This window comes from Pyrus communis, chromosome 1 (genome assembly GCF_963583255.1).
Source record: "Pyrus communis chromosome 1, drPyrComm1.1, whole genome shotgun sequence".
NCBI classification, from domain to species: Eukaryota; Viridiplantae; Streptophyta; class Magnoliopsida; order Rosales; family Rosaceae; genus Pyrus; species Pyrus communis.
Genome location: NC_084803.1, coordinates 20,509,723 through 20,522,249, shown reverse-complemented (window position 1 = coordinate 20,522,249; position 12,527 = coordinate 20,509,723). Strand labels below are relative to the sequence as shown.

The following is a 12,527-nucleotide window of genomic DNA, read 5'->3' as shown; positions in this document are numbered from 1 at the left end:
GATGAAGTCGAGTAGTTCCGTGAACCAGTTGCACTCGCACGATGCGGACAGGGCGTAGCTGTCAAGACTGTGAGCAGCCTCGTTTAGTTGGCGAGGGGCGTGGGCAGTGGAAGCTCCACTCCCACGATGCTGGTTATCTGTTTCTCATACATCGCCCTTTCAATTTCTCATCAGATTAAGCTGCTCGGTTCATTATTTATTTTCAGTTGGGTTTCTTACAATTAATTTGGGGCTGCATCACCTTGAATTGCTTTTAGGGAGTAAAAACAGGTAAGTTGGATCAAACTGGAAACCATATAGGGTTTAAGCTTATTATTGTTCTTGGAGATATAAGCTAGGTGTTCATTTCTTGTTATATAAATATATGAATTCGTTTACTGTTTCAACGAAAGGACGAGTTAGGCAATCGCAACTATGTTTTTTTTTACAAACTACTATCCTTACAGTTTGTAGAAACTAAAAGAAAAGGGATATAAGTAGAAATCTCAATGTAAAGTTCCACTGTTGGTTAAGCTTATGCTATACGGATATCGCATTTTATGTGTATGTTCTGTAAACATCATAAACACAAAAAAAGACTTTGGTAGCGAAAGTGGCTTATTGAAACATGGCTATGAACGAACTTGCATATGATAATTTGTCTGTTTTTAAGTTTTGGTATGCTTTTTAGCTGATACCTACTACCACTGCATGAGAACTAATAGTTAAGCTAGATTCCATGCTTCGTTATGTGGTCTACACCTTCAAAACGATGTTATTATTAGTGGACGAGGAAGCGACATTACCTCTGTTGGACAACTCCCTGCTGTTTACCTACGTGCATTCATTTTGTCTCGTCAATAGATATAACTATGCGATTTTCCCTTATTAGAGCTTTTCCACCGCTCTCTAAGAGTGATGGATTAACATTCCATAATCCTATGGGTTGTTGGACACATCTTTACTAAAGAGCTCTGTCTTTCTTCAGTCACATAGTTATGCATATTCATTAGCTAAATTATGAGTGAATAACAGTTGATATACATTAATTAGATATGTATTATTTATATGAAATATAAACATAATATCACATGGCGGTCCGACAATCATACTGAAAAATTTTAGAAGCACCTGCTAAAAACAACACGCTCTAATTTTGGATATATTTTTTTCAGTGTGTTCGTGTTCCATGAAAAGGTATTACTACCATCTTATATGTAAAGAACCAGCTTAAGGTCAAAGTAAGCATCTTTAATGGTTCTATTTGATAGTCTGAGTCTTCATATTCCAGGTTTGCCTACTAACTGCTTGTAGGCATTGACTTCTTTGTTTAGCAGATGCAGACATCTTTAGCTTAAGCCTGCATTGTTTTTTTTTTACCACTTGCGGGGGGTGAGCAAACCCATATGGTCTATTCCTCCATAGATGACATAGATGATCTAATAAAATCTAGAAGTTATAATCAAAGAGCGGTAGAGTAGTACTTCATATCTCTCTCTAACTTCAAAGAGGCTTTTATTGGCACAAACACATTCTCTTTATCAATGAATGTTGGGGTCTCCCTTTTGCTGCTCTCACCTGAGCCAGTTGTCTAAGCACTACAATTTTTTGTCGTACATTGGAACCCAGTTTTTATCATGAAGTATTTGCTTCTATTTATTGCTTGGTTTTCTTCTCATTGCCACTTTTCAATCCATTTTGAGGTACATTATCTGATGTCCTGATAGGGGCATCACCTGAAAAGGTATGACATGATTTGATTTCAGTTTAATGTTTCGTTCATTGTTCAGGGTTGTTACTGTCAATGTTGAAGTTTTGTTTTCTGTTTGAGGTTCTGAATTATTTTGATAGAAAATTTCGAGCCTTATGACTTACGATGAAAGAATAATTTTTTACTATTTTCATATGATTTAATTTCTGTTCTTGCAGTTTGTTAGGAGCAAGGTCAGTTGTCAAACCACCATTTGTGAGATTTTGTGCGTCACCTAACATGAAACAAAGAAAGTCTTCACACCAAATGGATGCGAATTAGTAAACCATTCAGAACCTAAAACTCATTTCCTTGGTAATCTCCATTACTGTTTGAATTAGTATTGTTATTATTATTATAATTTTGGCCCACAAAGAGAGCTTCATACTAAGAAAATGAGAAGCTTATGAAACCACAACAGGGTGTAAAAGTGATAATGGTGGTTGGGGTGTTAAAAATTGCATATTCCTTTCTGTTTTCATTAAAATGGTTCTTCAACCATTTTGATAAAATGTGCTATACATGCATAGGTACTCATTTCTCTACACTTTTCGAATATCTTATAAATCTTTTCCTACATTTATGCTTATCTCTAATATGAATATAGGTTAGAATTCCTTATCTCACTATTGGATTTCCCATTCAATTCCTTTTCTGACTGTTGGATTTTCCATAGGGTTTGGGTGCGCAATTACAAGGAAAGAGACACAGAGAGAGAGGGTGGGTGCATTCATTTTTAGGCACCTTATTGTTCCAATTCTGCAAACTATTGATTATATTCAGTTATGATGGACAAAAGTTGGGCCACTTTGAATCCGTTTACAGAGGATTACAGAACAGGGCTAGCAAAATTTATCTCAAACTCATTGCAAGTTTCTTCTCTTGATGGCAACATCAAATGTCCATGTGCTAAATGCTTGAATAGGTTCTGGTTGAGTAAGAATGAAGTTGAAGCACATCTAATTGTTGAAGGTATGGACCGTTCATACTTGGAAGGCTCGTGGGTATGGCATGGAGAGACATTTGGTAACCCTATTCCAAGTAGCCAAGCTGCACAACAAAGTGCTACTGTTAATAATCCTTATTGTGAACTAGGCCCCTTGCTTGAAGATATTTTCTCTGGTCTCAGTGTAATGGGTGGCATGCCTATTAATAATCACAGCGGGCAGGAAACTCCGATACCTGCATATGCACGTAAGTTTGAAGCCATGGTGCAAAACGGCAACACAAAATTATATCCGGGTTGTGGTATGAAGAAAATGGACTTCCTAATACGAGTATTTCAAAACAAGTGCTTATATGGGTGCAGCGAAAGTGCAGTGCAAGCTAATCTTCAGCTTTTGAAACATATACTCCCAAATGGTCATTCTTTACCAAATAACGTGATGAGTACAAAGGGATTGCTGAAAAATTTCATGTTGCCTCACCAAAAGATCCATGCATGTGAAAATGACTGCATGTTGTATTGGAAACATAACAGTGGTTTAGATGCTTGTCATACATGTGTCCAGATATACAACCGAGGTTGATGAGACAGCACGAAGCAGTAAAAAGAGAATACCTCGGAAGGTGCTAAGATATTTTCCTATTACACCTCGCTTACAAAGGCTTTACATGTCTCGACACACCAGTGAAGATATGTGTTGGCATGGGCTTTCTCACCCCGAGGATGGCTTCTTAAGACATCCAGCTGATTCCTTTGCATGGAAGCAATTAGATTTGAAATTTCCAACATTTGGTGATGAAATGCGCAATGTACGTCTTGGGTTGGCAAGTGACGGATTCAACCCCTTCGGAAAATGCAGCTCCAACTATAGCATCTGGCCAGTATTGTTGACTGTCTACAATTTACCACCTTGGTTGTGTATGAAAGCACCGTTCATATTGATGGCTTTGTTAATACCGGGAAAAGAATCTCCGGGAAATGATATTGACGTATACCTTGAACCATTAATAGACGAGCTAAAAGTATTGTGGACCTCAGGGGTTCCCACTTATGATACATTTAGGCAAGATACCTTCACCTTACGAGCAGCTGTTTTATGGACTATTAGCGACTTCCCCGCCTATGGGAACTTGTCCGGTTGGAGCACACATGGGAAATTAGCATGTCCTTGTTGCAACTACAAGACTGAGTCGACATATCTAAAAAAGGGTAGGAAATATTGTTATATGGGTCACCGTCGTTTCTTGCCCATGTCACATGTTTTTCTTCGACAAAGGAAAACCTTTAATCTTTCTGATGAAAGAGAGCAAGCACCTTCCCCCTTGACCGGATGTGAATGTCGTCGATAGTTGTCCATTTTACGGTTCAAATATGGTAAGACCCCACGGAAAGTGGTTGGAGAAAAAAGACCACTACCTAGACCAACAGTTGGGCCATGGAAGAAACATAGTATTTTCTTCAAGTTGCCGTATTGGGAACATCTTGTCCTTCGACATTGCCTTGATGTCATGCACATTGAAAAAAATGTCACTGAAAGTTTGGTTGCAACTCTGCTGGGTATTGTTGGGAAAAACAAGGATAACTTGAATGCAAGGTTGGATCTGGAATTGATGGGCATGAAACCGGAGTTGCACAGAAAATTTGTCAATGGAAAGCCAAAGATGCCTCCCGGTGTATATACTATGAAACCATTAGAGAAGGAATTGTTTTGCAAGGTTTTAGCCTCAATACAAGTGCCTGACAATTACTCGTCCAATATTTCACGACTTGTGCATATAAAGGAAAAGATCGTAAGGGGACTTAAAAGTCATGATTGGCATGTTTTAATGCAGCAATTCCTTCCAATTGCCATACGTAAATGCCTCCCAACTGCGACTGCACAGATATTATTGGAACTAAGTGCATTCTTCAGACATTTGTGTACTAAAAAAGGGTCAGTGGAATGCTTTCGCAAACTTACACCCATAATAGTTATGATCCTATGCCAATTGGAAAGGATATTACCGCTTGCATTCTTTGTCGTCAGTCTTCACCTCACAATACATCTTGCCGAGGAAGCTGCACTTGCAGGTCTGGTGCACTATAGATGGATGTACCCAATTGAGAGGTATTCCTTAACTTTTAATATATTTGTATGGGTATTACATCTGTGCATCATACAATTTAGAACAACAAATTTGATGTTGTACTATTTAAATTAGGTTCCTGCTGACGTTGAAGAAGTATGTTCGAAATAAAAATCGACCAGAGGGAAGCATGACCCAAAGATATCTGGCTGAGGAGTGCTTGTCTTTTTGTGCGATGTATTTGGAAGGTGTGGAGACACGTTTGAACCGTCCAAGACGAAATGCAGATAGAATATGTCCTGACTATGAGGGTGACTTTGACATATTTTGTGCCACCAGGCATTCACTTGGTATGCGGGAAGATTATCATCTTGACAACCACGATTGGGAGATTGCACGATCGTATGTTTTAGCCAATTGTGATAAGTCAATGGCATATAGGAGGTGATTACACTTAAATGTTATATATTGCAGTTAAATGGCACCAACTTTTGAATCTCTCCTTTTGGTTATACAGAGTGAGATTGACTTTATTTTCACATACAGAAGTTACGTGGAGAATGCTCAAAAAACTCGAGGGAGGCGTGTAACCATGCTACAAGCAGAGAAAGAAGCTATTAAATCCTTTCCAGATTGGTTTGAAAAACATGTTAGTACGAAATAAGTTGATTCTGCGTATACTGGTTTCCTATTTAGCTTCCTATTCTTAACTATGCATATGAACCTGGGTGTAAATTGTGTAGGTTAATCAATTGCAACAATCAAGTGACCCAAGGGCAACTGACGACTTAGTAGCGCTTGCTAATGGACCTAGTAAATGGTGTCGGAGTTATAAGATTTTTGTATGTAATGGGTTCAGGTTCAAAGTAAGAGGCACACAATCCAATGGGAATTACCAAAACTATGGTGTTTTCCTACAGTCTAATGTTCCAAGTTATGCTGGCCCACGTGACCGGAACCTTGTTACCAGTTTGGTAGACTATTATGGGGTTCTAACAGATGTATTTGAAATCAAGTACCATATGGAACGCAAAGTGGTATTATTCAAGTGCAACTGGTTTGATGGCACTTCCAGAAATACAGGTGAGGGAGTAAAAACAGACAGATAGGGGTGGGCATAAAAACCGCCAAACCGCAAAACCGCATCGAACCGTAAGAAAAAAAATCGAAAAAAACCGTGTTGACCGGAAAAGTCAACTTTGAGTGAAAAACCGAACCGAACCGTTCAAACCGGTTCCGGTTCCGGTTTCGAATGACCAAGAACCGATCGAACCGAACCGAACCGTTTTATTAATAATAAATAAATAAATTATATACACACACACATGTCGTGGTATAATAGGTTGAAAAAATTGGTTTCACTAAATTTTTGGATTTATTTGGAGCTTGTAAGAATGTACACCTTTTATATTGAAGTTTCGGCAAGAATGAGATGAGCATGAGATGGTTTTTATTTTTCTTGATGCTTCTTCAAACTTAGGAAGCCCATGCTTCCTCTCTGAAATAAGTTGTTTGATTTTGCTTGCTCTTTGGAATAAGTTGTGTGATTCGATTATATGTTGTTTGATTAATTGATTGTGTACAGGAGCTGCTGCTTCCTGCTTGCTCTCTGAAGTCTGAAAACCTGCAATTTGCTTCATCATTTTTTTGTTTGTTGACGGCGACTGATTGACCAGTGCATATGTATTTTAGTTGTCTCTTTTTGTTGACTTGGTGTCACTACCAAAGACATTTGCATTAAAAAAGATGTGTTGTATGCAACTTTATGTAATCAGTTTTAGAAGATGTATTTGAATGCATAATGATTTGGTGTTCAAATAATTTATTATTAGGAACCGTAAACCGGCAAGAACCGGATCGGAACCGGTGTAGACCGAACCGTAATGTTCTAGTAATAAATTTAAGTGGAACCGCACCAAATCGAACCGTTAATATATTTCGGTTCCGGTTTCAGTTTAGGGGTGGAACCGCACCAAACTGCATCGTGCCCACCCCTACAGACAGATATGGCTTTAGATTGGTTAACTTCAATAAGATTTCGTCTACAAGTGACCCATTCATTCTCGCATCACAAGCATTACAAGTGTTCTATGTACAAGACCCAACAAATATAGAATGGCATGTTGCAATCAAAACAAGACCACGTGATTTCTTTGATATGTCCTCAACACATGATGATGATCCGTGCGATGGACAAGATGTCGAACATGCAACTGGTGATAATGATGAGGTTCGAGTTAGAATCGATGTAGACGCCCAAGACTTTGAAGATTGCTTGTAAAAGCATCTCACTTTTGATGAACGTACTAGTTATAGGAAGTATTGATTCGCTGACAGTGTTGTAGGATATGGAAATATTTGTACATTTTGACATTCATTCCTGAACCAAGCATTGCCCTGACTATTAGTTTTTTGATTTGGTATTATATGCAATATATTTAATTGGTGTCTTTAAGTGGCAGCTTCATGTAGTGTTTGGAAGAAACACTCAACACGTTAGACTATGCACACCGTGCCAAAAATATAAAGAACAAACCAGAGGTGAAAAGTTTGCACCATCCCTGTTCTCACAAATTATATAGTTCAAATGTCTTTCATTTTAACCCTTGTTATGGTTTGTTGTTGTTTAATGTTTCAGGTCAATCAAAAAATGATGAAGTCTGCTTTGATCAACGATTTGTATTCTGAGATGATCGTATGTTCAAGCAAGGTTGTTAACTGATTCCAGCGTTGATGTGCTCTCAATCTCTCTCTCCAGAGATTTTTTTTTTTTGTTTGACAGGTTATTTAATGATTCTTTAGTGTTACTTTGCTGCAAGCTAAATTGTATGACATGTTTCTTATGTTCATGCAGAGATATATGCTGCTAGAGAGAAGAATGGAATATATATACCATGAGATCGTTATGTTAGTGAAGAAGCAGAGAATAAGGTCTTATTCTTGTCATTTAAATGAATTATGGACTGCTTTTCCTACATTCACAATTGACTGGTTATTAACTTCATTAACTCTTTATTTACTGTATGCAATGGCTGAAAAGATAGAGCGGATTGAACTTTATTATGATTCAAAAGACAAGGTATCTCCGTCAAGATTTCATTCCTTTCGTTTTGAATAATATTGACTACAAGGTGGGAACTAATATAAACGTTACATTGGCCTAAGAGCAGCAATTGCTGGAGCTTCAGGAACTTTACAGTTGTCAACAACTTTTGGCTGTACAATTGAATGATAAACTTGAAAAAACTGAGGTAATACATTTGTAATATGGACTTACAGAGTCTCATTTTGTTCTTTCTGCTCTTGTTCTGAGATAATTAAACACTTTATATTCAGAAAATGCTTGAGGAAACTGGACATGCACTATATAATCTTGAGGACAAGCGTTGACAAGCAAATGCGACCATCAAAGAGAAGGAATTTCTGATAGTGAATCTCCTCCAATTGGGTGAGCAAAGTTGGCTGCTAAAACAAATTGTCGTGCCACCATCTGCATTTTTAGACCATAGATAGATTCTTTCCATTTCATCTTACTTTAAAGTTATACAGTCGACATTCGGGATTATTCTACACTAGTTCATGTTTATATTTATGCATATATTAATTTAATGCTGGAAAGTACATTTAAATGCCCTTTTCTTACTATTATTCCATTGTTAACTTTCAGAGAAATCACTCGTTGGGTGTGCATTTGAGCTAATTAGAGCAGAGCTAGAGAATGTTGCATTAGATCTCCCTCACAACTTCGGGTTAGTTATGATTATGACCATGGATGGTTTTGTACAGTGGAATGACAAAATTGAAGATGGAAACCGGATACTAGTCAAGAAATTTCAGTCCACATTAACTCAGCACCTTGAAGTCTTGCATAACATTGTGGCATTTGCAGTGACACAACATGAGCAGCAATTAAAATATATGGAAGAGGACATGCAGTCCTTTGTATCAACGATGGCGGAGGTAAGGTCTAGATAAGAAGATGATTGTCTTTGCATGCATTCCTGAGATTGAATTGTCAGTCTATATACAACTTCATTATTTGGCTTAATTTTGAAAGCTATTGAAGAACTACGAGGAAGATTAGGAAAGCTTAAAAACATGTTTGGTTCTACTATTAAAGCTCTACATGGTATAGCTAGGGATCTTGAAGGAAATTCGCAACCAACGTTTTCTCCTCTAAACTTTGAAGTTTCTAACCATTCTTCTGCTCTGGAAGATGTAAGCATTAGTTCACTATATATTTTGTCTTCAGATTTCTTTGTTTTTCTGTCATGATATTTAATTAGCGCAACTGTAGCTGGATACGTATAAATCAAACTGGTACACATTATTATAATTGCAAAATACATAGAGTAGTCATACATGATATTGATTCCAGAAACCATCCATACAGAAACAAAAATAACATAGCGGTCTATATAGTTACCAACTGCCTAGGTTCAAAAGATAAACATCAATATCTTCTACGGAGGTACAAACTGAGTATGAATGTTTACATAGAGCAAAAGACTAGAGATTTGTTTTTGTAAAGGTTGATATCTTGCATTGCACTGGACATACGTGAATACTAATAGCATAATATAACATCCATTCCCAAATAGGTTCAACTCTTCTTACCATAAGCATCATCGGATGGTGATTTTGCATTCTGCATATCTTTGGGGATGACTTCCTATTTTGCTTGACCTGTAGCACGATTCATCCAATCACAATGTTCTTGACCACCCACATATTTGCACGCAGCACACTCCTTAACTGCCTTGTACCTTTTTTGAGGATGACGAGTCCTCGCAGTACTGGTACAATCAGAATCAGAATCGAAGTGTACAGCATTGCAAATCTCAATAGGATCAAAGCGGTATGAATCACCCGGGAAAAAAGATGATATTATTTTCACTGTGTCACCACTGATGGAAGGTTGCTTTCCACTAGTCATTAATTTGTCAGTATCACCATTGATGCAAGGATGTTTTCCACTGCTACCATGCTTCATGTAGCTGATTTCGTTGGACCAGGGAGGAATCACATTCACACCGAAACCTGGAAGATCAGATGGAAAGTGCTCATCTTTCAAGATCACATTTTTCGCTGCCTCATCATAACGAGGACAATAAATATTGATCAAGGGATTGGGTGATTGAGGAGGGTAAACAGACATGTTAGAGCCAGGCGAGAAGTCGTTCCATTCACCCGAAGCAGTAGTTGTCTTTGCAGGGGATTTGAACTGCTGGTTGGCACCTGACTCCAGTGTGGGGTTTTGCTCGTACTCAAATTCAATGTGAAAGTTAGCTTGTAGGTAACGCCAAAAATCAGGATCTTCATGATTGGCAGTGAGCACAAGGACAAGGTTTTCTTGGGTGGGAACTGGGGTTGTAATGTTATTGGTTGGGGCACGCATTGTGGGACTAAGCACTTCATGATCCACTATAGGAAAAAGGTGTTCACTTCTGTTACAAAATAACTGTCTGCGAGCATTTGGGAATAAAGGCGCCATTGGTGATTAGGTGTAAATTTTAGACGAAGTTGAAACTACTGTAAGTCCAAAAACCTCTTCAAGGTTGATATTTATAATTGAGATTAGAATGGAGGGCAGGGCACTTAATTGTAAGTTCACACCCACTTAGTGGATTAACATTTAATTAGGGTGTGAACAATTAATAGTTCCGGGATTCTTCTTACAAAAGCACTGAAATTTGACCACACAATGCATATGCCAATCTCATCAACCATCTGCCACCTCACAGACTGATCAATTATTTAATGGGTTGCCAATTATTTTATTTGGTAATAGCAACACCTGGCCATTTTGTGTGGCTACCTGCTGACCTCCATAAGTGTGTATGAATTAAATAATTGTTTTCCTAGGGATTACTGGGCGGGAGGATTTCCCGCTCAACTTAAGTATCTGCCAAATTTTCAATTTGCTGCTCTCAAATAGGAAACGTGTGTGGATTCATTTAATTAACTTGATTCACTTTAGCTGTTTAGATGCATCAAGCTATCAACTCAAAGAAGAAATTATCTTCAGGCAGAGAGGTTACATTAAAGCCATTGCATGAGGTATCTACCACTCTTCTCTTCTTACTAGGAAATTAATTAAGGTGTTAAATTGAAATGCTTTTGTTTACAAATGTTAATTAAACACTCTTGTGTTGTGTTTACATGAAAAGTATCTACGAAGGTGTTGTGGGTCAGCAACAATAACTCAGTTGCATCAATGTCGATTGACGAAGGCATCGAAACTCAACCACTGGCATTCAACCTAATGGAACATGACCACATACAGCAATTCATAATTCCAAATAATGTCGAAGGCATCGTGGATGAACGTCAACGTATAACCCGTTCAGTGCAGGTGAGTAAGGGAATAAATAGGCCACGATGGGCACCAAATGGTACAAATGAGCTGATGAAATTTAATGAGAAAGGGCAGCCGGTAGAGCCTCCTCATACCGTTGCTAGATTTTCTAGGTTCTTAGGAATGCTAGCTCAAGAAGCATCATATTTTCCAATTAACCTAGTTGATTGAAGGCATTTCTACAGGGCTTCAAACATGGATCGTGCTTGGCAGAGGATTAAGGTAAATCAACAGTAAAGGCATTAATGGTTGGTTGGTTTTCCTATATATATATAGCTAGTTATTTCATTACTTTTTAGTTTTAACCCTGGAATAAAAAAAACCACATAATGCCATCACATGGCCTATTATTGACTTACTCAACAAGCAGGGTTGAAGCCTTAGGCTTTTAATTATGATTAATGCATTCCAAACCTACTTTGACCTTAACTGCTGTTATCCATACACAAGTTTAACTTTTCATTGGCCATGTCAATTATTTTGCAGTTGGTGACTTAGAAAGTAGCACTAGAATAAATTGGGGTTCATTGTGATATATTTGAAATGAGATGCACCAATTATGTTGTAAGAGGCTCCATAGACAATTACAATACGGTCCATAACACATTATACACCACTAAAAGGCAGCATCTATGCAGATTGGTGATGCGCAATGAGGCTTCTTTTAACTTTGTCTGCTGTAAATTTAATTTGTACGATTAGACAAATATTTGAAACCTACTGGATGGGTAATACGGGTTCACTATACAAATTCATATTTCATATATTAAATGATGGTGCATAATTAACAACATCATGTATATCTACATGGGCAGGAGAGTCTTGATTGGACAGATGCTATAACACTCGAATTGGAGCCCAAAATTCAGCGGGTTTGTGAGAAGAAGTTGAATGATAGATGGAAGGATTACAAGGCAAACCTAAAGAAGGCATACTATACTCCATGCCTGCACTCACCGTTAGTGGAGAGGTTCCATTGTCATGATAGCCGTGTCAACCAAGGCCAATGGAAATTGTTAGTACAGCTATGGGACACTGTAGATGCTCAAGTAGCACACACAATGATCAAAGTTCTTCCTTTTTTATGCACCATATATGCTTGATTTAGTTATGACATAATGTGGATGATAAATGTATGGATTGTATGTATTGGAAATTAGGATGAATTTCCTTTCACATAGCCCTAATAATGCATGCTAAACTTGGCATCTGTAGAAGCGTGCTACATCATGTAGAAAGAACAGGAAAGCGCTACAAATAAATCACACGACTGGAACCAAGTCTTTTGCGTAAATCAGACACGAACATGTAAGGCTCTGCCGTGAGTTCCGTGTTATGGTAACTTAACTACATGTTAGTGCACATGGAATGAAGGTGCCGGTCGAAAACAATGTTATGAAATTACTCGTCAATTAGTTGTTTGACAAT

At 37.9% G+C, this 12,527-nt stretch overlaps 1 protein-coding gene across 1 annotated transcript; it reads left to right on the top strand.

Moving 5' to 3' along the window:
* The first annotated feature begins 2,517 nt into the window (after positions 1-2,517).
* On the top strand, positions 2,518-4,024 carry LOC137722510 (uncharacterized). Its single transcript, XM_068461566.1, has 2 exons — positions 2,518-3,146; positions 3,241-4,024. Exons 1-2 carry the CDS (start codon positions 2,518-2,520, stop codon positions 4,022-4,024), a joined length of 1,413 nt encoding a protein of 470 aa, XP_068317667.1.
* Positions 4,025-12,527: the final 8,503 nt, after the last annotated feature.

Excerpts from the sequence above, each read along its gene's own strand:
- LOC137722510 (XM_068461566.1), top strand. The coding sequence starts at position 2,518 with ATGGACAAAAGTTGGGCCACTTTGAATCCGTTTACAGAGGATTACAGA. Across the intron at positions 3,147-3,240 it reads GGATTGCTGAAAAATTTCAT|ATATACAACCGAGGTTGATG; the intron begins GTTGCCTCACCA and ends ACATGTGTCCAG.